The sequence below is a fragment of the Ambystoma mexicanum genome, chromosome 9, assembly GCF_040938575.1.
Source record: "Ambystoma mexicanum isolate Mex_15411 chromosome 9, UKY_AmexF1_1, whole genome shotgun sequence".
Taxonomy (NCBI): Eukaryota; Metazoa; Chordata; class Amphibia; order Caudata; family Ambystomatidae; genus Ambystoma; species Ambystoma mexicanum.
Window position 1 is genome coordinate 1,048,632,725 of NC_090931.1, and position 24,496 is coordinate 1,048,657,220.

Consider the following 24,496-nt stretch of genomic DNA (forward strand, 5'->3'; position numbering starts at 1 on the left):
TTTTTCATAGGCCATTGCCTATGTCCAGAGTTCCAGTTTATATACTTCGTACAGCACTGGAGTGCCGTAATGGGGCTCCAACCATGTGTCTCTGCTTCTCCCATTTTTAATCTTTTCCTTCCCTGAGTCTTGAGTTCTTTCAGTCTTTTCCTCCCCATTCTGGGAATCTGCTTTTACTCCTCCGGTCTTTGGTTCTCGCCGCACTATGGGGTGTGTTTTTTGCCTCTCTTCCAACTCTGGGGCCCCTCAGTTCTTTTCCCACACAAGGGGCCTCATTACGAGTTTGGAGGTAAGTAACTGTCCATACTGGCATGGAGCAAATACTGTGTCTGTGTAGTAAAGAGCCCGTTAATAGAGGGCTATTACGAGTACGCGTGCACAAGCTTTGTGCCATGTCGGTAATGACATTACCGGCATGCCATTAAAGTCCAAAAAATGGCCCTTAGCGACATCATGGAAAGCGCAGACATCACTACCGGCATCAATTGAAATGGCATTAGCGGTGACCGCTAGTAGCGGTATACGAAGAAAATCAAAGAAGAAGAATAGGGTATGCGTTAAGCCAAACTCAGGAGACGAACAAGGATGGACACAATGGCCCTCATTACGACCCTGGCGGAGGACCATGGTGCAATTTGCACCATGGTCCATGGCGCTAAGCTGCCAACTCCGCCATGGGGGTTGGCGGACTTACCGCCCCATTCCGACCTTGGCGGGGCGGTAAGTCCCCAATCCCCATTTACCCTTCCCCATTCCCATTTTTGCCCCAAAGGCGCCACGGTGGCGTAATTAACAACAAGTCCCGTAGCGCCATGGATTTTTCCGCCTGCAAAAAGCAGGCGTAAAAATCACCATGGCGCTACGGGAACTCGTAGTCGGGCGGAAAGGTACGCCATGGTTTACGCCGGCGTAAACCCCTTTCCGCCAGGGTCCTAATGAGGGCCAATGATTTTATTCTTTCTTTAACATAGAAAAATACCTACTCTTTCCCTAAACCTATTACTAATCCCTACCCTAAAACAGAAAAAGGTAAAAGGGTGCTCATCAAGGTGTGTAAGCAGAAATAAAGTCCTCAGTCAGGGTTTGTATTCTGACCTAGGTTCTCTTTCCCTACTTCTCAAAAACACAAAACAATCAAGATTGGCTTTTGGGTAATTGCCGAAGGAAAGGGGTGGCTTCTGGCTTCTGAATCCTATCCCTTTGACTCTTTTTCATAGGCCATTGCCTATGTCCAGAGTTCCAGTTTATATACTTCGTACAGCACTGGAGTGCCGTAATGGGACTCCAACCATGTGTAAATAAATAAGCAGAATGACACATGCCATGATGATCTTGGGCACCTTCTAATGCCTGTAGAGGAGTGCTCCACCCAACCGGCTAAGGCAGCGAAACCATGCCATCAACAGGCCAAAGGTCTGCTCGATGACCACAACCACACGGGTACGGGTATGGGAACGATTGTAGTCCTCCTCGTGCCTGCTCTGTGGGTTTCGGACAGGGGTGAGGAGCCACAGCTTCAAGGGATAGCCACTATCACCTGCATGAGAAGCAATAAAAGGTATATGTCAGTTGATTCATGATGGACAACTGTACTTGTCACACATGCCTAGGTATTCAGCACTGTTATTACGATGGTGACATGCTGCACTTCTGTGGTGGTGGCGATCCTGTGACAAGCAGAGGATTCCCTTGGTGATTTTGTTCAGTGCACTCCCAAGGATGCTTGTCCTGTGTAGTGATATGCTGCAGTCATTTACATAGTGAATATTCACAGCATGTTCCAGGATTGTGTTATAGAGGATGAGGTACGATGATGGGCGGTGGACGTGTTGTGGATGTGGGTTTTTTTGAAGTTTGGCATGTTGTGATAGGTGTCCAACTTACTTCATTGCTATGGGATTTTGTTGTCATGTTCAGTTAGGGATGCTTGGGGGCACAGTGTTTTGTGATGTGCACATTGTGCTGTCAAATCAACAATGACCCCATGGTGGTGTGTGCATCTATCCCCCCATTTCACTGCCATGTGCCTGTCATGCAATTTACCAAGCAGCCATCGTCCTGAATGTCGCTCCATGTAGCCTGGTAGCGTAGAGTTCCGCTCTGTGTTGATCCAGGATATCGGGCACAACAATGTGTGATGATCTTGCTGGTGTCACATACCATCTGCATATTGATTTATTGATTTATTTATTTATTTAACATTTATAAAGCGCTCACACAGCCCGCAGGCATCGAGGCGCTGTTACAGGGATTGCTTGTTTTTTCTTAGTTGCGTAATTGTTTTTTTTTTTTTTTTTTTTCTCTTAGTTGCGTATTTATAACGCGCTTAAACACCCAGAGGTTTTTAAGCACGGACCGGGAGATCGAACCTGTTGTTGCTTCGTGTCGTCCTGCTTCCAAGACGCGCACGCTGCCGCTGAGCTATCTTCCCGGGACAGATGGAGTGGTATTGCTTGCGGTTGCGGTACACCACCTCCATGGCATGCAGGACCACCAACTTCAGGAGGGCATCCAGCACTTGGTTCAGCATGCGAAAAAATAAGGGTTGTGATATGCCATGCATGTGCCCGACTGTGTGCTGGTAGGTGCCTGTGGCAAGGAAGTGGAGCACCGACACTAGCTTCAGTAGAGGGGGGATGACGGTGAGTATTTCTATGAGGCTGACAATGTTGTCGTGTATCATGTCCACGATGGTGGTGATGGTGTCCCGGTCCAGACGGTACAGGGTGTGGATCTGCTCAGGGGTTAGGTTGAATGGACTGGCTCTGATGTGAGGGATTGGGGACTGCCTGCGTGGTACCACTGGCTGACCTGGTGGGGCATGCTGGGCCTGTCTCACCCTCCTTCTCCTCCTGTGTCTCCTCTGTGGTGCCTGCGGTTGTTGTTGTTGTTGTTGCTGGTGTAGCAATGCAAGCATGTCCTCCAAACCCAGTATTGCTACTAGTAGTGAAATCATTTTGGTGTGGGAAGGGGTGTGGTGTGTGGGTGTGCTCCTTTTGTGCTGGCCCAGACTCCCTTGCCTCCACCTGTGCTGATTGTGTGGCAGTTTGGAACACTGTACATAGCAGTTTACGGGTGCTTCACGATACCGGTATTGCCGGCATGCCGGCTTCCCCTATTAGCGCCTTCATGATGCCGGTATTTGCATGTACGCCGACTTGTGATGTCCTCCTGTTAGTGGCATCCCGGTATTGCCAGCCTGAAGGCCTGCGTGCCCACGCCCTTGCCGCTATTAGAGGCACCGTTATTAGCGGTGCCTCTAATACTGGGTTCTTAGGTCGGACTAACCCGGAGCGGTATGGGATGCCGGTAATCCTTTACCGGCATTGTTTTTCCATTACCTCTAACCTCGTAATGACCCCTAAGGTCTCTTTTATGCTCTCTCCCTACTCAGTGGTCTCTTGGTTCTTTCCCCACGACGGGGCTTGTCTTTGCTACTCTCCCCACTCTTGGGATTCTTGGTTCTTTCACCACACTCAGACTTTTATCTTGTTGCCCTGCCTCAGGGCTCTTCTTTCGATTTCTTTCCTTGCCACCCACCTCCCGTTCCTGTGAGGACGAAAAACTGGAAAAAAACAACTGGTGCAGTAGTAGACACTCGATGCAGATTTTGTAGATCAGATACTGAATCCGAAACTTTAAAGCATTTGACAATCCACTGTTCCTTTTTTGTAGATCCTAGGCTCAAGTATTTGAGCCTGCATGACACAAAAGAATCGGGACAAACTTCTCACATGCTTTGGCAACAATGCATGGAAGGGTATAGTAAATCCTTGTTGATGGCCTTATATCACTTCCTCAAAATTGTAGAGGCCAATCTTGGCTCATGAGAAAGCTGCCAAAATAGGGAAGCTGGTGCTGTAGACGAGATAAATGTGACTTGAGTACCAGTATCAAGGAAAGTGAACTAAGAGTATACCATCAGACGAGGTTATCTATCGGTTTGGAGGTAAATGTATAGATGTCTTTTTCTGAAGATGTAAAAGAAAAGTAGGATACAGTTATATATTGGGCCTCATTACACGGTAGGCGGAGGACCAAGGTGCTATTCCATGCCGGTAAAATACCGACACCGCCTTGGAGGAAAGAGGAATTACCGCCCTATTCCGAGGTTGGCGGGGCGGTAATTCCCCCTTCCCCCATTGCCCTTCCCCATTCCCATTTTTGCCCCATAGGGCTCTATGGGAATTGGGAAGGCGCTAATTACGGTGCCGCAAATTGCGGTACCGTAATTAGCACCCTGGTCCCTTTGCAGGTTGGTTTTTAACGCCTGCTAAACAGCAGGCGTTAAAGTACCAACCCGCAAAGGGACCTCATAGTAAGGCGGTAAGGGTTTACCGGTACCGGTGCCCTTACCGGTACCGGTAAACCCTTACCGCCATCCGTGTAATGAGGCCCATTGTCTCATAAAATTGAGTGATGTATCGACACGGATGTGTCTAATTGTCAACCGCTCAGAAAACAAGGTGATGAAATCACTGCGAAGCCACAAAATGGTGAAAAGCATTCTAAATAAGCAGCACTTACTTTTTAATGAAATGTATGTTAATTCTTGGCTAGTTTGTTTTTAATGATGTGATGTAATTTGTTTAATTGTTTTGTATGTGTTGTAAAGATGTGATCATCAAAAACAACAATAAAAAAAATAAAAAAACAAACACTGGGTAACTTTGTGTGACAAGTGGTGCTCCCTAAGAGGACTGTGTAGTCTGCCTGACCTGCTTCTCATCGCAGAGCCACCTACACAACTTGTCAACTGTAGGCCGGCGTCTTCCCTTCGTTCCAGATACTTACTTGGTCGGGGGACTTGCAGGTGGCTCGTTCTTGGTGCTCTGCCTGGGCCATCCTAGCTACTCTGTTCTTGCTTAGGCTGCCACGGCTATGCCCGTGGTTCCTCACCTGCTGGGCCTTGTCCCACTCTCCCAATGCAGACCTATGAGCATGGCAGCACGTCTGCTGTTCTCTCTCTCCTAGAGTCCCCCCGCCCCACGATACACCGCAGCACAATTGAACTCAGTGGGCTGCGTGGATTCTCTTTCCTGATTGGTTCCACTTTATGTACCTCCAGGATGCTAGTCTTTCCACTGTTCTGTTGTTTTCCATAAGGATTGAATAACATTTGGGTCAGAAGGCAAATCAGCCACTATAAACAGGTTTACAAGGTTCTCATACACGTGAGCTTCTCCATACCCCATGAAGGTGTTAGTGTCTTGTCGCGAGGGATGTTGACTTAAGATCATCTCTGGGGTTTTCCTGCCACATAAGAAATCCACATTACCCTGTCCTTTAGGAGGTGTTAAGCACAGAGGGCTCCTCTCTCTAGTCCCAGTCTAGTCTAGTCTCCCCTTGGGGAGAGGTGATGATCTCCTTGGAGTCGTCACAGGTAACAAACTCAAACAATAAGGTGCACCGCAGTCTTCTCTGGTTGAGAAGAAGGAGCCGCTCAGGCTCATCCATCACTGACAACCCAGAAGCAGAAACACATCACCGGCATCTGCGGGAACCATCTTAGAACAGGTAATGGTGTGGTCCATGGAGCCTGCAGCTGCATAGTAATATATCTAACAATAATGAAATGCCAGATGTATGTTCGTCTGATGCCGTCATGCACAGTAGAGGCTGCCCGAACACACAGAATGTTCCACTGGAGGGAGCTGTTGCCTTAGGATATACAGTGGTCCAATTTGCATAGCTTTGCCTGTTGTCACCACTAGAGGGAGCCATAGGCTTAGGATATATAGTGGTTCTAGTGTGAGATTGAAAACCTGCACTTTGGACCATGTACACGGGCCTGTACACTAGTATATAATAATATATATATAGCAGTATATGGCATTCCTGCAACTAGATCAGTTCATTTCAAGCTGGATGTATTAGATTGCATAGCTCCATCAATTTCATTAGCTAGATGAATTCAATTTTAAGCAACATTAATTGCTTTATGTAGAACTAGATTGATTGTCCATGAAAACTAACCAATCAACTCACATATGGTTGTGTGGTTACCCCTACCACCAGGCAGCAAATGACAGAACCCTACACCTCTGCAAACAACTTACATACCAGATCACCGCTCAATGCATCCTAGCACCATGGGCAATTAAGGTACCCTTATGGATACAAACTCCTTGTTGCTCTTGACACAAGTCACTTAGAAACTCTCCCATATGCACAAATCAGTGTACTACTGATCTTCACCCATTAATGCAAGAGCAAAGCAATCTTGTTTTCCCTCTCCTACCCAGCTACCCAAATCCACTCATTCTCTTTCAGATCAGCCATAGTGTCTGGAGACCATGCACATGGGAGTGATACATGTATAAATGCTAGCAATATGATACAAGAGGAAAAAAGTGAATCCATCTAATACAAAAATGCACAACAGAAAGTTATTGCAGTGAAAATGCTGTGGACAATAAAATTAGCTAATGTTGTCTTGGGATATATAACTGGCTTGTGTTGTGTGAACAAGCTTGAAAGACGTTCCACCTAGAAATTGCATGTCCTTTCATGCTAGGTGAATTTTGGCAGGTATTGAAACAAGTGTGGTTGTGGACATCCTCTATCAGGAACTGGAGTACCCACACATGCTCATATGTCCTCTTCTCATTACACACGAACAACAGAAAGAAAATCCCAGGTCATGGTCTGTCTTGTTGTAAGGTAGCTCCCTGTACATTACTGGAGTTGTAAAAGGGAAGGAGCAGGACAACACAACAGAACAGTAGTAGCACACATGCTTTTGGCATCTCATATTACTGTTGACAACTAGAACTGTGGTCAGCCACTAAAGTTAAGGCAAAGCTGGGATGGCATTAGAGAATGGGTGCGGTATGGTGGCTCACTATTGGTGAAAGGGTTGCAGTAGAGGACATCTGCCTTCATGCCAGTTCTATGCATCCTGTGCACCACAAAAAATGTACCACCCAACTGTGTCCCAGTCTTACTTAAAAAGAACGTTTTATTGAGCATGGTGTAGGTGGCAATATGACATTCTTTGTCCTGAATCAGGAACTTCAACACTTTGAATTGTTTTAGCTGGGCCAAGAAGATGGTGGTGGAAAGGTAGGTGATGAAGGTAGGTGATGTAAAGGCCTAACACTGATGTTTTAGAAGAACTGCCAGGCACTCTTAAAAAGAAACTGTACAATTGCGGTAGAGTAGCATTGCCTATGTCAATGTTAATTGGTCTTGTACCATGCACTGTTGTCACTTGCGTGGTCTATTGAAATAAAGGAGGATTGTGGGGTTTGTTAGTGGGATTGAGAAGAAGAAGAGCAAGGGAGCTTTGATGTGCTGGAGGCAGCTTCAATTCAGAGAAACCGGTCACTGAGCATTGGTGCATTTTCAGTTGGTAGCCCTCATGTGGTGTTCAGGTGTGCCTGTGTGTGGTTTGTTTCATGTCAGATGTTGCGAAGTGTGTCTGGTTTGTGATGCGGTAGAGGAGTGGTTGTGTTAAGTTGAGAGTTTGAGGGTACGTTTGCTGAAAGGTTAGTTTTTAGTACAGTTGCTTAGTGGCAATACATTGCCTACACCCAACAATCCCTACAAAACCAATACATTTCCAACCCCCAGCAGTTCATGCAAGTGCGATTCCTTCTCCACCCCCAGCAATCCATCCAAGTGAGACCCATTCCCTGTCCCCAACATTCCATCCAAGTGTGCACTGTTTCTGCCCCCAAATAATCCGACTAAGTGTGATGCATTTCTCACCCCTGGCAGTCCATTTAAGTGTGATACATCTCCCACTCATAACTGTCCATCTAAGTTTGACACGCATCCCTCCCCTAATACTGCATCCAAGTGTGGTGCACTTCCCATCCCCAACTGCCCATCCAAGTGTGATGCACCTCCAACCAAATGCAATCCATCTTGGTGCAGCTCACTTCCCATCTCTAAACAATCCATCTAGGTGTGATACATTTCCTGCCCCCAACAGTTTATCGAAGTGTGATGCAATCCTGATTTCCATTTTAATTTTAAGATTATTAGTGTTCATCCATTGGTAGAGTTCTTTTGGGAAGGCTGTTAGCTGCAGGGTTTTCCTATTCATTGCCATTGATTTTGTAGATGATTTGTGTATCATCTGCGTAATTGTAGCATGGGCTGCCATGTCTTTTGATGAGGCTGATTAGGGGTGTCAGGTAGATGTTGAACAATAGTGGGGATAGCAAGGAGCCCTGTGGCACTCCGCAAGTGGTGTTCCATGGTGCAGATTTGAATGGTTTTAGCCATATTGTTTCTGTTCTTCTGGACAGGAAATATTTAATGCTGAGGAGTGCTGTGTTGCCGATCCCTATGTCTTCAAGTCTTTTGATGAGGGTGTTATAGTTGACAGTGTTGTAGGCTGCAGAGAGAACGAGTAGTATCAGTGCCGAGTTCATGTTGGAGTCTGCTTTGGCCTTTAGGTCATCTCATATAGAGAGTAATGCCATCTCTGTTCCTTTCATGGGTCTCAAGCCTACTTGTGTCTTATCTAATAGCTGGTTGTTTTTGACAAGTTTGAGTATTTGTTCGTAAACTTAGGTCTCTATTCGTTTTGCCGGGTATGGAATATTTGAGAGAGGTCTGTAGTTTGAGAGGTCTACAATATCGCCCATTGTATCTTTGAGGAGTGGTTTGATGTAGGCTGATTTGAAGGCTCGTGGTAGACTTCCCATTGAAAGTGACATGTTGAAGAGGTTTAGGTAGTATTCTAATGGTGTTCCCTGTGTAAGGATTGCTTTGTAGATGTCTGGTGGACAGAGATCAGCAGGCGAGCTTGCCTTGTTGCTTTTGTTCACCAGGCTGATGAATATTTCTCTTGAAATTTAGGAAAAGAGATTCAGCCTGGTCTGTGAGTCGGGGTTGGATGGCTGAGGTGAGCAATCGGGTGAGTTGGTCTACTTTGTATGATCCGTTGAATGTTGCTGATATTATTCTTAAAGTGATCTGAGAGGTCGTCACATAGTCATTGCAAGGGGATTGGTGTGTTATTGCACCTGGGAGGGTTTCTCATCTCGTTTATGATGTTGAACATTTCTGTTGTTGGCTTTCGTGACCCATTCATTGTAGTATTTCTTTTTTCTGCTTTGAGAAAATCTGCTTTGTATGATCGGATCAGTCTTTGATATGTTATTCTTCTGTCTTGGTTGTAGTTTTTCGTGCATTCTTGTTTGAATTTCCGTTTTTAAATTTTTGATTGCTTTGAGGTCGGGAGTGAACCATCTAGGGTGTGGCCTGTCACTTGTGCCTCTGTAAATATATCACTGACCTACTCCTTCTCCTTAATGGGATCACTGGTTTCAAAAATAAATCAAGTGTTGTAGCCTGCACTGAGATGGGTCACTTAACCTGATTGTCACTGTCATCATTATTTGAAGACCCATAAACAAATGGAGGTAGTGGTACTGTAAATGGAGATAAGGAACAGCCTGTATTCTCCATGTTAGACTGTTTGTTGTTTCTTCTGCCTCCTCAGTATATATCATTTGCAGCTGCCATTCGCATTCTGCCCCAGTTGGCTGAACGTTCTGCTATTATGAAACACCTGAACTTAGACCACTTTTCCTGTCACATCAGATTGTTGTATGGCTTAAAATGATGCTGCGGAAATAGAAAAATGTTGACTTGAATTCACCACATACACTCTGGTATACCTGATGCACAAAGCGGCTGATGTAGGGGAGGAAGGATAGCTCAGGGGGAATGCATTTGTCTTGGAAGCAAGACAACGCGGCACAACCCAACACAGGTTTGAATCCCGAACCAATGCTTAGAAACCATTCACTGGTATTAAGCACGTTATAAATTCACAATAAAATGTTTTTTTAAAAATATAAAACACCTGCAATGCAAATGCCTCACTGTTCTCTGCCACCTTTTGGAGCTTTAGACATGTTGGCACCCAACATAATCACTTCCCTGTAGCACAAGAAGGTTGCATGTGTGTTGCACTTTGTCATAAACCCTGAATGTAAATGTATCCTTTCTCCAAACAATATTAAGATGTGTCTTCGTAAATTACTATTTCCTCTCATCACAACAACAAGACAAACTCAGTTACAGCCACTGACTGTACTCTCTTTCCTGAAGACAATTATGAGACTGCATTTCTTTTCACAGAACAAATGGCACTCATTTTACAGCCACAGTGTACAATGTCCTCATACCACAAATTCTATGACTTTGTCTGGTCAATATAAGTATGTTGTCTCATCAATTCCAGCTCCTAAATGTAATCATCACTTAGCGCCAAATAATTCGAAGTCTTGGTCAATCTGCTCTTAGCATTTTGAATTGTCACAAAAAGATGGCATAACAAGTTACATCCACAGAATATAATCGTCACCTGCTTGTGGTGAACCAGAAGAAGGAGCCGTTCTGAAGGAGGACATTTCAATTGCGTTTATTAAACTTAAAAGGAAAATGCATAACTATCCCTACTACTATGAGGGATTTTCCTGCCTGCAAAACTAAGCTCGGCTGCTCGACTATTGGCAAAATAAAAAGTAGTCCTAAGTCCAAAAACCTAATCGCTATCTTGCCCTAGCACTGTGGAAAACAACAATCAGTGCACTTTGCTTCTGTTCCAGGATTTGTTCATTCCAGGTTTTGGGAATATCTCTCTGGACATTGTTTTCAGTTCCAAATAAAATGTTCAATGTCAGTTCAACAAAGAAGATTCTTTAACTCTCCCTTTAACTTCCTTAGGAAAAGTTGTAAGTCTTGATATAAATCCAAAGTCGTATTTATTTTTAACAGAGCAGTCGTATTTCTTTTTAACAGAGCAGTGTTTCCTTCAGCCCTTTCCCACCAGTTTGGTTGTTCCCTTCTTGGCTTTTGTTTTTCTTGTTTGGACCCCACAGGTTTGCTTCTACTCCAATACTTTATGTTGTCACTTGTTTCAATAAGGTTCTCCTGACACCTCTGATTCACTAGCTTAGGTGATCTGTGTGGCTGTGGCCAATGTTCAGGAGTCCTGAACCTGTTCTAGCTTCCTGCTATCTTCATTCCACTCGTCAGCATCTGCCCTTGGCAATCCCAGCACCTCTGTTACCGTCGGGGTCTGCTCCAGTGGGACAGCATCTCAGCATGGTGATTTCCATTCATTCTCCTCTCCGGCTACTCCAGTATATCAGTGCATGCTCTCTCGACTCTGCATGTATTGACAGTCTCTTTCCTCATATTTGGAGTGGAGGATTTGTTATTCCATATGACCCTTGTTTTGGTGTCATTCTGCTGGGCACAGACCCAAAACGATTGCAGCGTGGCCACGTCACCAGAAGAGACGGTTCTTCCATCGCCATCTCAGTTGTGGTTAACTTGCCACTTTTGGTGCTGACATTCCAAAATCCTTCCCTGCTCCCTCTCTTCCTTTACACTAATGCTGGCTCCGCAATGTAGTGTACCAGTGCCCCTCCAGGACGTTCTCATGTCAGAGGCTCACCTCTGCGTAGGATTCTCTCTCCTCCATTCAAGGTTCCTCATCTCTTTTTTCCACCATTGTATTTGATAGGGGCTTGTCATTCCTCTTTCACTATTGAGTTCAAGGGGAATCCAGCACTAGCTGAAGCCAAAAAGGTTGAAGCAAATTCACTATTTGTTGGATTCAAAACAGAATTAACATCAGTCTTTTCTATGCCCATATTTGCTGACAGTGTGTTCTTGATAGAGAGTTCCTTATAGGGATGGTAGTCCTTGTCCCATAGAGGGGAGCCACTCCCAGTGAGGTCCCACTTTCCCAGACCTGTAGGGAGGGTCTTGCTTAGAGGGCTCACCTCCCTAGCTTCCAAGGTGCTGGCTCCCCCCTGGGGAGAAGGGACGAATAGCCTAGATACGTCATATGCCTCACAACACTTGTAAAGACTTTTTCTAGTGGTTACTAGTGTGAGAAATCAAAAGGTGTCTCACTTGCCAGTCCCTCGGGATCTCTCATATGGCCAGGGCATGGCTATTGCCTTTGGATACAGATCCTGTGGGTGGACCAGTGCGGGAGGTTCACCTGGGTGAGAGATCTTTGGGAAGTGGGGGTGAGACAACCAATGGAGAGACACGTTATGCCCCTTTCCCGTATTCATATCCCATCTTATTTTATAGGATTCTCTGATTTTCTAACACCCCCCTTTCTGCACAAACACTGGGCCGAGGAAGAGGAGCACTGAGAGTAAAGAGGCTAACCCTTGCATATCCCCACGGACATGTCCCGTTAAAAAGGTCAGGTAAAGTCAGGCACTTGACCTTAATCACATGCACCTGATACCCATTAGCTCCCGCCACATGGATAAATGGCAGAGCATGGCGACACACTGAGCAAGGTGGAACACGACAAGGAGAAGCCCTTCCAGGGTGAAGGCGAACCCACTGGAGCAGGACTACCAATCGAGGGACCAGAGCGATGGGCTGGGAAACCATGAACATCCCTGCAGGAGGTTGTTGCTTCTGTGAAACCGTGAAGGATACGTGGAGAAAGTTAAAACTCAGGCAAGAAGAAACCTGCATTGTGTTTCAAGGACACCAGCGACCCTCCCGGGTGAATGGCAGAGTTGGGGAAGGGAGGTCAAGCGTGTGGTATTAACTTTGACTTGTGAATCAAAGCCGCAGAGAACAGAAAGTAATGCACATAATCAGTGAGTTAGCGAAAGACATGAAAGGCTGGTTTGTGCCAAGGAAAGATTGAAGCTGCAAAAGCGTATCTCTGAATTGAAGGTTGCGCGCGTGATGATGAGATGCGAAGGAAAGCAAACCTGTAGTGAACTTTAAACTCCCCGGTAACTGTGAAGCCAGTGATACAGAGTAGCAGAGTGGTCTGGCAAAAGGAAACAGCCCACTCGGAAGTCTCCACAAAATTTTTGATGCTTTGTCATAAAGCAACAAATTGAATGAACTCTGAAATGTGTGACAGTCACGATTAACCCTGACGAAAGGTGAATTTAAAAGGAGATTGCTTTAAAAGAAAGATTTCTTTGAACATTTCTGATTGTGTTGTGGAACTACCCAAACCAAGAGACACTCGGGCAAATACCATAAGGGAGAGCTGAAGTGAAACTCAAAGTAGTCCTGCTGAGGTTTGTGGAAAAGCCTCGCACATTCCGACTGAGGGTGACCTGGATCAAGAAATAAGCTTGAAGAAGGCAACCCATGTAAGTGCTGTTTTTGTGAGGTCTGAGCCCAGCTGAGGGAGATCTCTGTTGAATCAGGTACTTTTCTTGAGAGGTCCGAGCCCGACAGAGGGAGATCTATGTGAATTTTGTTGAACCGTGAAAAAACGTTTTGGTGAACTTAAGTAACTTTAACATGGAAGGCCAAGAGGGCTTCGACCCACATTTTGAACTGCCTTTATAACACTCACTTTCCTTTGCATACACATTCCCCTTTGCATCCTTTTTGTATAAGAGATAAGAGATAGGGCAGGCATTTGTTTTTTTTGTAAAGGGCATTTTTATCTGACATAGACTTACTAGGACTGTGTTTTCTTCATTACTTAATGTTTGAGACTACTCTCATCATAGATATAGGGCAAAGTAGGAGTTTTTCCAAACCCCAAGAATTTAATAAAGGTTTTGAAGCGTGTAGCTCTTGTGTCAGTGTCATACTTGTGATACCATGCCTCCATTACACCGGTATTACATCTTGTCTCAACAGAACCAGTAACTGGACATCATTTTCTACTATTTCCAAAACAATCTAAGACTTTTTCTAGTTGCTACTGGTATTTTATCTCATCACAAAAAGATGGTAAACTCAGTAGCAGCCACTGACTACTATCTCCTCCAGTTACCAAAAAATGATAAGGCCTTTTCTAGTCAGTACTAGTATGTTGTCTCATGGTGAAATATGACACATTCAATTACAACCACTGAGTGTAATCTCCTCCTTCCTCCAAAATACTGTATCTTGTTCTAATCATGTTTGTATTTTATCTCTTCATATAAAGATGGCACTCTCACTTACACTGCTGAATGCAATCTCTTTCTACCTCCAAACAACTCTGAGAATGTTTTTCTGCAACTTGTATTTTCTCAACTGTCACAAAAAGATGTCCCACTCCATTACACCAGTTAATATAATCTACTCCTGCCTCAGAAGCACTTTTTTCTGCAACTAGTATTTTCTTAGTTCACTAAATAATTTCTCACTCAGTTGCAATAACTGAATATAATATTTACCTGCTTGCTCCCAGTCGATTCTGGGATGGTCTCACTCTGACAGGCAATGTCACATGTCCTTATGGCACGCAGCATGGCGACCTCTGCTAATAAGTTGTCAAAAAAGGTGGCTTATCATGTTTACATGTTCGATCTCTCCCTCAACAAAAGTAAATTTTAAGCACTTTTGCATCTCTTCATCAATAAAAATCTAATTTAATTTTCAACAGGTGTCTCAAGTAAAGTCTATTCGTCAATTGCTCTAGCATTCTCATGCCCCATGCCCCAACCTCTACCTAAATACAACTAATCCTGCAATGGAACCATGAATGCTCTATTTATAGATTTTCGGCCCGTTCCTGCCCAAACACTTTGCTCAATTTCAGGAACACCCAATCTTGCCAAAAAGCTCAATAGTTGGATGCTTTGAAATCTGGAAGAAAGGGTTTGCCCAGGCTTATTCATGGGTGTCACAGATAAGTGGTTCTTCTGTTGTTATTATATTTACACTACAAGGTATTTGTTCATAGAGAATTTCCAGGTGTAGTTAGGAATATTTTCAAATTCTGAGAAAATTCTTTGCCCATATAATCTCTGAGTAACCTGACACGTTCCAAAATCACCAAAAGACGTTTCAGTTATTCCACTGAAACCAGAGCTATACCAGCACGTTTTATGCCTAGGAAAGCCTCTGCTTGTCTGTAAGAGTCCATGTCTGTTTTAGCAGTCCTGGGAGGCTTACAGTGAAACTCTTGTCATCTGAAGAAGTCTGAGGAGATTTGTGAAGCCAAAAGAGAGGCTGAACTGTGTCCAGAGGATCTCTGATTCTGCTAAAGGCCCATACATTCAGTAATGTGAATGTTCACCAGTGAATACATGGGTCTCTCACAGACCCTATGTGATTCTACAGGGAGTATGTCATGATCCACAAGAGCCTAACAGTCTCCATAATGTATTCTAATTCTCAGACATGGCCACGGTTTCATTGTTTTAATGGGAAAGTTGAGTTTGCCCAAGTGCATATGAAGGTGTCCCACACAGTCTTTTGTTTGCCCAAATAAACAGAGAATATCAGGGTTGGCATTTCTTATAAGAATCTCTCCTATAGCGTACCATTTGGTTTCAAAGAGCATCCCAAAATAATGTTTAGGTTTCCGACTTTGTCTCTGGGGATACTATAAATGCTGTCGTTGTTCTAGTGAGGTTCTACCGGCTTGTTCCACAGAGGTGTTCTTGGAGTCACAGAGAGTTGTGTGAATATCGTATACTAATGAAGTTTGTCTATTTATCAAATTCCATTTGTGTTCCCAAGACCCTCTTTGTTTTCTCCAGATAATTGTGTGATGACAGGAAAGTGTGCATGCTCTCCAAATTGCAGTTGTTTATCTTGTGCACAAGAAAGGTTGAAGACACCCTAAAAAGAATGAGTTTAATAGAGAGTATGTGTCTCTCCGAGAGTGTGTCTATAATTGTCCTGTAGATCTCACATAGTATATTCTTTGATTCTGGAGTTCTGGGGTAGGTCGGTCAGTGCTACTTCAAGATTATGAAGGCATTCTAAAACATCTCCTGGTTTCCCAAAGCAAAAGCACTCTGGAAATTATAGAGACCATGTGTGCACACATAAGAGGATCATGTGCAAGTGTTCCAGCTACTGTATGGGTCTACTGAGTAGTTTTCGGATCTCCGAATGCAGGGGTCTTCAACCTGCTGTCCATATGTTTTGACCTACATCTCCATCCAGCTTTATCTAATACATTCCATGATAAAGATCATTGGAATCATAATCCAAAACATCTGGAGCGATGCATATTTGCAGACCACTGCTCAAATGTCTCTGAGTGTTAGTAAGGAAACGTGTCTCTACCAGAAACCTTGGTTTGCCCAGAAATTGTCATGTAGCTCCTTAACATCTGTGAATCTCCCTGAAAGTCTTTTAGTACTCCTTTACCACAGATTAGGTGACACTCTAATCGTCTCTGGGAATCTGTGTTCTGTGTTGTGACTTCACATGACCCAGAAAGTGTGTGGTTTAGAGAGGTGGTTCTCATTCCTCATCGATCTCTGTGTTCCCAAAGGGTTTGTGAGTACTCAACAGAGCATGTGTGCTCCCCACAACTTGGAAGCACTAAAGGTGCACCAACATAAATGTATCCAGATCATTCTGATGGAGCTGGTAGAGCCAATTTACACAACATCACAATACACTCACTTAGCAAATGGGCTTATAGTTACACCTTGCTTTCATCATGGAACTCTCTTCACCCAACAATGCTAAAATATGTTCGCACTACTCAATGCTCTAACATATCAAATTGCTAAATGAGGATGTTGTTAGAAATTTGCACTCTTCCACATTGTGCGTGTGTGTGTGGGTTGTGTTTTGCTATTTTATATACGGCTAAGATTGAGCCTTCCGGCTGCTATTGTGCATTTACATTCACACACACACGTACAAGCATTCATAAACAGAAATTATAAATCCAAGATAAAGAAAACACTTAATTGAAGAAATGTACCTTTAATTTATGCTCTTTTCGGTTAATAATGACGGCCGTGATCTGCTGATCCATGAATATAAGGATAGTGCATAGCAAAGCAGGAATGACCGCAACTATCATTGTCCACCATGGGTTTGGTCCCAGAGGACTGACGAGCCACCCACGATCATCTCTGGTTGGCTATTAAAAGGAAATTATTTTTGTCAATCAACAATACGAAATATAGTGAAACAGCTTGTTAATATATGACATTTAATGAGCAGAAACATATTTCATATTGAGCAGGAATCATTCCTAATGCCACATCATTTTGTGAGGCAGCATTCAATTATTATTTTGTTTCATAACAGTGATTAAAGCAACCTTTTCGACAGTGGGCATGAAAAATGTAGAGGCAATGAAAGGATCAATGAAAATGAAAACTGAAATGTGAAGCTTACTATTGCAGAGATGTAATTTTGACATCTGTTTTCTTTATATGTTAATTATTAAAGAAGCAATATTCTGTATCTATTTGACGACCATGTTTCCACTAAGAAAGACATTTAAGTCTATGCTTATAGCCTTTATAGTGAAAAGCAACGTTGTTTCTCATTAAACAGAATTTGGAGAAACGTGGTAATAAGAACTTTTTTTCTGAAGAAAGAAGTGTGTAGGCTGAAGAGCCCTACCAGAAGCTCTTAAATATGTGGCATGGCCAAACCACTTAACACTTTCGAGTATGGCACAGAAATTAGAAGTTACTCACCGTAGTGACTAATGTACTCTTACTCCATAGTCCCCTTTCCTCCATACTGCATGGGGGGCCCCTTCGATGGGACGGGAGACAGAACCTTTTTCACCAGAAAAAACCTTCTTCCCTTTAAATTTAGAGGTGTGCAGGGGTACTGCCCAGGGAGCATGCGCTGCCCTGACTCCGCCCTCTGACGCCACACCTTAGTCCCCATTGACGCCTCAACAATAGATTTTAACATTGCCTAATGACACCAGTATTATTAGGGGGGAGGTTGGTGGGACGAATGGAGGAAAGGGGACTTTGGACTAAGAGTATGTAAGTCACTACGGTGAGTAACTTATAATTACTCTTACGTCCCGTCCCCTTTCCTCCATACTGTATGGGCGATTACAACTGATTGTAGACCCAGGATGGAGAGGAGACCCTCCTTAACCAAATAGGTTCCTGAGAACCGCCAGTCCGAAAGCCGCATCAGATCTAAAGCCAGCATCCAAATAGTAATGCTTGCAGAAAGCCGAGGGAGAGGCCCAAGTGGCCGCCCTGCTTATGACTTGCCAAGGGACATGGCGATGCAATGCGATGGCCTTTGCGTTGGCCCTGACTGCGTGGGCATGCATGTTGGCCGGGAGCAGCTTGTGCTGGCTCTCATACGCTTCTTTGATGGCAGAGACCATCCACCAGGATATGGAAGCCTTAGAGGCTTGATAGCCTGGTCTTGAGCCTCCGAAAGTGACAAACAGGGCGTCCGATTTGCGGAAGCCCTTGGTCCTGTCCAAGTAGAATTTCAAGGCACGCCTGACATCCAGCAGTGCAGCACTCTCTGTGCTTCAACCTTGGGATCGGGAAAAAACATAGGAAGGACTATTTCCTCGTTCAAGTGGAAAGAAGACGGAACCTTGGGCAGAAATGCTGGGTGTGTCTGCAGGACTACTTTGTCTTGTGAAAGGTAGCATATGGTTCTGAGGCAACCAGAGCCTGCATTTTGCTGACTCTGCGAGCTGAGGTGAGGCCTACTAGTAAGGCCATCTTGATGGTGGTACTAGTAAGGCCGTCTTGATGGTGACCAGCCTGATGTCCACGGACGCCATTGACTCGAACGGTTTGTGCACCAGGGCGCCCAAGACTATGTTAAGGTCCCATACCGGGTGCGGTCTCTTAACGGGCAGGTAGAGCCTTGCGAGTCCTGTCAGATGTTTCTTGACGATAGGATTGGAGGAGGAGAAGATGCCTTCCTCTGAGTTCCTGTAAGCCCCAATGGCTGCGAGGTATGTGCGGCAGGTGTCCACCTGCACGCCTGAGTGGGCGAGGTGCACCGAGAAGGAGAGCACGTCGTCCAAGGTGCACACAAGGGGGTCGATTCCCTTGGAGTCTGGCCAGTGGCAGAATCTGGTCCATTTGCTTTTGTACTGGGCCCTGCTAGCCTTGCTCCCGGTGCCCTGCATGATCTCCAGATTGGCCTATAAGAGACTGAGGTGCCGAAGAGTTGCCTGCTCAGGTACTACGCTGTGAGGGCTAGTTTTCCTGGCACAGGGTGGATGACTGTGCCCCCCTGCTGTGCCAGAAGATGTGCTGGGCCCATTGGGAGGTGAATCGGGGGCACTTACAAGAGACTGAGCAGCTCTGAAAACCATGGCCTGGCCGGCAACCATGGAGCTATTAGAATGATGAGGAGTTGGTGAGACTCCTTGATTTTGCAAATTACTCTGTGAATCAGGGGCGTGGGCGGAAAGGAGTAGGCTTTCATGCCGGTCCACTGGAGGTAAAATGCGTCGCACAGAGAGCCGAGGCCCTGACCTTGCCAGGATGCGAACTGGGGACACTTCTTGTTTTGCCAGGTGGCAAAGAGATCCACCTGGGGTGACCCCACCTGTTGAAGATCTCCTGAATAATGAGGTCGTTTAGCTGCCACTCGTAATTGTCCGCTCCCAGCCTGCTTTGCCTGTTCGCTTCCAGGTTAGATTCCCCCAGGAGGTGAACTGCCGTGAGGTAAATGTAGTTTTCCAGGGCCCACTCCCACATGCTGATTGCCAGTCTGCACAGAGCAGGGGATCTGGTGCCTCCCTGCTTGTTGACGTAGTACATGCTGGTCGAGTTGTCCGTCTGGATGAGGACAAGCTTGCCCCTGAGAAGTGGTAGAAATGCCCTGAGCGCCAGCCAGATGGCGCTCAGCTCTAGCCAAATGATGTGGTATTCCTGCTCCTGTCGAATCCAGGTGCCGTCGACAGAGAGATTGTCCAGGGTGGCTCCCCAGCCCTCGAGTGAAGAATCCATGGTGACGGTGGCCTGCAGAGTTGGCGGTCAGAGGGCTTGCCCATCCGTACGTTGCAGTCTCTGGACCATCAAGTTAGGTCCGAGTGGAAGATGGAGGAATGTTGATCATCTCGAATTGAGAGCCCCGCTCCTGGTTCCATGAGGCCGTGAAGTGCAGCTGAATTCTCCTCATCCTTAGTCTCGTGTCTGGGACGGCTAATAGGACTGCTGCCATTAGACTCAGGAGATGTTGGTACCACCATGCCGAGGTCACTTCTCTGCTAAGGAAGTGGGTGGTGGCCCTCTTGATAGCCGAGATTTTGTCCTCCGAAGGAAATACCTTCTGGGAGCACGTGTACCAGATGAGGCCCAAAAATGTCAGTCTGTGTGGGTTGCAGCTGCGACTTCTTGAGATTGATCAAAAAGCCCAGATCATGCAGAGTGTTCATAAGGGCATGGGAAGAGTGGTGAACCACTTCTGGAGATGTATCCCTGATGAGCCAGTCGTCAAAATATGGGTAGATGTGGAAGCTCTGCGCTCTGAGGAGGGCCGCCACCGCATTCATGAGCCTGGTGAAGACCCTGGGGGCAGAGTTGAGGCCAAACGGAAGAACCTTGTACTGAAAATGGTAGCCCATGATCATGAACCAAAGGAAAGAATGATGGGGCTGCCAAATCGGGATGTGCAGGTACGTGTCCTTCAGGTCCAGGGAGCACATCCAGTCTCCCTTGTCCAATGTCTCCGCTATAAAAGCTGGTGTTTTGCAGGGGTAAGGAGAGGTTGAGGTTGGAAAGATCCAGCACAACTCTCAAGCCCGCCTGGTTCTTCTTCTGAATGGCGAAAATCCTGGAGTAAGAGCCAAAGCCTCGCTCGGAGGCTGGGACTTCCTCCGCTGCCTGGCTCTCTACGAGCGACTGGATCTCCGCCAAAAGAGTTGCTGTCCCAACCTGTGGGAGTGGAGGGGAGGAGGGAGGAGAGGCTGGGATAGAGTGGCGGTACCCCGTGGATACTACAGAGAAGATCCAGGGTTCCGCGAAATTCTGGCACCAGTAATGTGCATAGAGAGCAAGCCTGCCCCCCACCGGAGACATGTTGACATGAAGGGGTGTGTCATGTCTTCTTTTCCCTCAGAGGCTGTTGCGGAGGAGGAGGACTGGAAAAAGCCCTTACCCCCCCCTTTTTGTTGCTTGCGCCGGTTCTGAGACGGCAAGCGGTCCGGCTGCCTGGATCTACGTTCCTGGAAGCCTCAGAACCCTCTGTACGTATGATCCCTATCGGAGCGCTGCTGAGATTGGGTGTACAGTTTGGGTGTGGTCTTTGCAAGGATGGATAAAGACTTGGCCGTTTGTGAGCTGTTTTTCTTTTTGCCCAGCTCTTCATCCGTGGAGGAGTGGAAAAGGTCCCTGCCCTCAAACGGTAGATCTAATATGCATTCCTGGACGTCCGGGTTGAATTTTGTTGCCAGGAGACAGGCTGTCCTTCTCATGTCCGTGGTGATACAGATGGCACGGCCAGAGGAGTCAATACGGGCCACTGTGGATTTCATGAGATCATGCGCCACCAGCTCGGCCTCGGCTAGCCCCGCCTTAAAGTGTGATTGGCTCTGGGTGGGAAGTTCCGGGAGGAAAACCGCAATTTCCCGCCATAATCTTTGGTTGGCGGCAGCCAGCATTGCATCTGTGTTGGCCTGACGAAGATGTAAGGACGCGTTGGAATAGAGTTTCTTGCCATACGCCTCTAAGATCTTCGCCTCCTTGCGACAACTGAGGCTTGGAGTATAGTGATGCCGCAGCTATTACCAAGGAGTGTGGCTGAGGATGGCCCGAGAGAAAGAGTGTATCCCCCTCCATCTGCCTGTATTTGGTGTCCAGTTGTCGATTGACCGGCTGGGCTGAGTGAGGTTTGAGCCAGCCCTTCTTGGCCAGGGAGACTACATTGGCTGCAGAGGAATCCATGATTGAGGACTTCTGCCAGAACCCCCTCTCCCGGCTGCTTGACCTCAGGTTGGGGTAGGCCCAGATACTCTACCAGCCCAGTAAGATGTTCGTGGAAGGCCCTGGGTGAGGATGGTGTGTCCGGATCCTCCTCCTCATCCATATCCTGTGGATCTGGGGATCCTGTGGAGGAGGAGGAGTAGTTGGTGCCGGAGACTGGGGTACAGGGACTGCAGCTGGAGGCTGAGGAGGCAGCGGAGGCTGGTACAGAGCCGCCTGAGGAGTCGTCTGTGAACCGGAGGAGGAGGCTGTGCCGGGGCCAGGGCGCCGGCGGAAGCATCTGTGGTGCCACTAGCATTGCGGGAAGGACTTCCCTGATGCTGTCTTTGAGGATAACCCCAATCCGAGGTGACTTCATGAGGCCGAGGAACCTCTCAAAGAAAACCTCTTCGCTGGCCAAAGTGGTGGCAGGGGGTGCTGACGGGGTAGTAGGGATCTGCTGGAGCCGCTGCGTACCCTGCCCATATTGACGCAAAGGAAAGCTGCCCTGCGCAAAAGTGGGGTAGGCTGTAGGCCACGTACCTGATTGAGGCCAGTCCCACCTTGACACTCGTTCTTTGCCGAATTCCTGAAATGGCATTGGACGGGTGCCTCTGTCTGGCTTGGTGGCCATTTTGTCGAGCTGCCTGCCACGTGCTGCAACGTGTTGCTCATCCCGCTGGGCCTGGCCCCCTCCAAGACTCTTGCGTATGGATCATAAGGCCTACCCTGCTCCTCGGGCCTAGTCCCGGTAGGTGTGACAGCCTCGAACCGGGGGTCGGAAGAACTGCATTTTGGCACCCCCTCAGACGTATTGCCGGTATTAGGGCGTAACCCCTCGGTAATGGTGCTGGTACAAGGAGTGAGCCCCTCAGGTGAAGACCCGGTAAAAGAACCTTCAGGTCCCTCAACACTGTCACCGGGAGAATCCGAGGATCCCTCGGCCCTGAGGCCGGTAGCTGCAGCAGCCTCGGTGCACATGCTGGTAGAAGGACGTGACCGGTCCCTCCCGTGTGGGAGAGTCCCTGGGAAGGAGTCTCACTTGCGGGGTGCGACAGAGAATATCGGCCCTACCTTGGGCTTGGATCGATGTTTCACAAAGTTCTTGAGGTCCTCTGGAGGCAACTTCTGGACGAGCTCCCTCGACCTGTCTAGTCTGTTCTTCAGTGCTTTCGAGGACAGCGAGCCACACGCTGAACAAGCTTTCCAACCGTGGTCTGGGCCAAGGCAACGTAGCCAGAGGGCTTGGGGGTCTGAAGTTGGGAAGAGCCCGTTGCACGATGGACACCAGCTGAACCCTGTAGAAGTCGACATGCGCCAGGGAGGAGCGTAACGCCTGAGGACGGAGTGCCTGAATGACAAAAAGACAAATAAAAAGACAAAGAGAAGAAGTATCAGTGCGTGGAATTACATGGCCGAAGCCAAACCCAGGAGCACAGGTGAATTCGACCCGTTCCTGAAGATGCGGAAAAGGGGACTGTGGCGTTGGAGGGCGGAGTCAGGGCAGCGCATGCTCACTGGGCCACATCCCAGAGCACCTCTAAATTTAAAGGGGAAGAAGGTTTTTTCTGGTGAAAAAGGTTCCGTCTCCTGTCCCTTGGAAGGGACAGCCATACAGTATGGAGGAAAGGGGACGGGACGTAAGAGTAAACAATTAACCAAAGTAATTGAGTAAAGCTAATAGGTAAATATTGCATCCCTTTAACTTTCCCAACACTGCATCACGAGGGCATTCTCAAGAAACATTCAATTAAATAAAAAAAATAAGCATTACACTTTCAGCTGGTTTAACTGACAGCAGTAGCAGATTATACCCATCTCAACTTCCAATGCAGCATCAGGAGGCCAATATCAGACAATATTCAGACAAAAGAAAAACATTTTGCCATGACTAAAGGACAGCAATAAACTTCACACCATTACAACTGATAACAATCATTACATCTTTAAACAAAAGAGTGTTCTTTCAAGCATAGCCCACTTGCACCTCTTCCCATTAAATTGGTAGCTGAGGCAACCAATTGAAATGAAGGCACACACCAAATATTCATCTTTCAGCAAATCAAAATCTCAGGCACATAATAACACATCAGTAAAACAGATGTGTATTCATAAACATTCACCATCTACCAGTAACCTTACCGAAGAATTTTCCACTTCACTAGGTGTTGCCCTAAAAACGGAAAAAGGGTGAGTGAACAGCAGCAATAACCTGATAGGATCACTTAGTTCGTCCCTAATTCAGTGTTGAGCAGCACTATCCGGAAGTTCTTTTATATTTGCGGAAAAAATAGAAAAATGCTCCAACCAAGCAAGGAAAGCAGTAAAACCAATTACAAGAACATGAATTCAGGAAATGACCAGCCATGTAGAAATCGATGAGACAGGTCAACTGTGTCAATAATGAAAGGAAACTGTGACTGCATAAATAGAGCATCCTTTATTTCGAAGCTAAAAATAGGTGGAATACTGCTTTACTGTGGTGCTTCTCATGCTGTGAACATGCTCTTTAGGCCTTGGGGTGGACACGACAATTTCACAGGAACAAGAATGCTCTGTTACTCTGGACTCATTACGGATTCTGATACTTCCTCTCTGCTGGGATTTCTCCTTTAATAGAAAACCTATCTACTTAAGTTCAACAAGAATGCAACAATATGAATTGTATTTTGCTCTAACATAAAACAGTGAGGCACGAGCAGATCGACGGTTAGAAAACGTAGACGGATGCAAACCCTTTTCTTTCATGTCTTTTAGCTACAGATAATTTCAATGCCTTTTCATTACATGATTTATTCATGAAATACTCAGTTCTTAGACATCCTTTGAATATTATGTTTGCAGCCTCATTCTAATGGAGCAGCAATGCCGGTGGGAAATGGACTATACAATAGCACATTCCAAAATTA

At 46.2% G+C, this 24,496-nt stretch overlaps 1 protein-coding gene across 8 annotated transcripts in view; it reads right to left on the minus strand.

Annotated features, from left to right (window-relative positions):
• The window catches only part of SLC4A10 (solute carrier family 4 member 10), a 1,479,043-nt gene that overhangs the window by 113,864 nt on the left and 1,340,683 nt on the right, over positions 1 to 24,496 (minus strand). For all 8 annotated transcript variants that reach the window (XM_069616332.1, XM_069616329.1, XM_069616333.1 and 5 more), the window contains exon 18: positions 16,646 to 16,807. In XM_069616332.1, the coding sequence (XP_069472433.1) occupies positions 16,646 to 16,807 (162 nt within the window). The remainder of the gene's footprint in view (positions 1 to 16,645; positions 16,808 to 24,496) is intronic.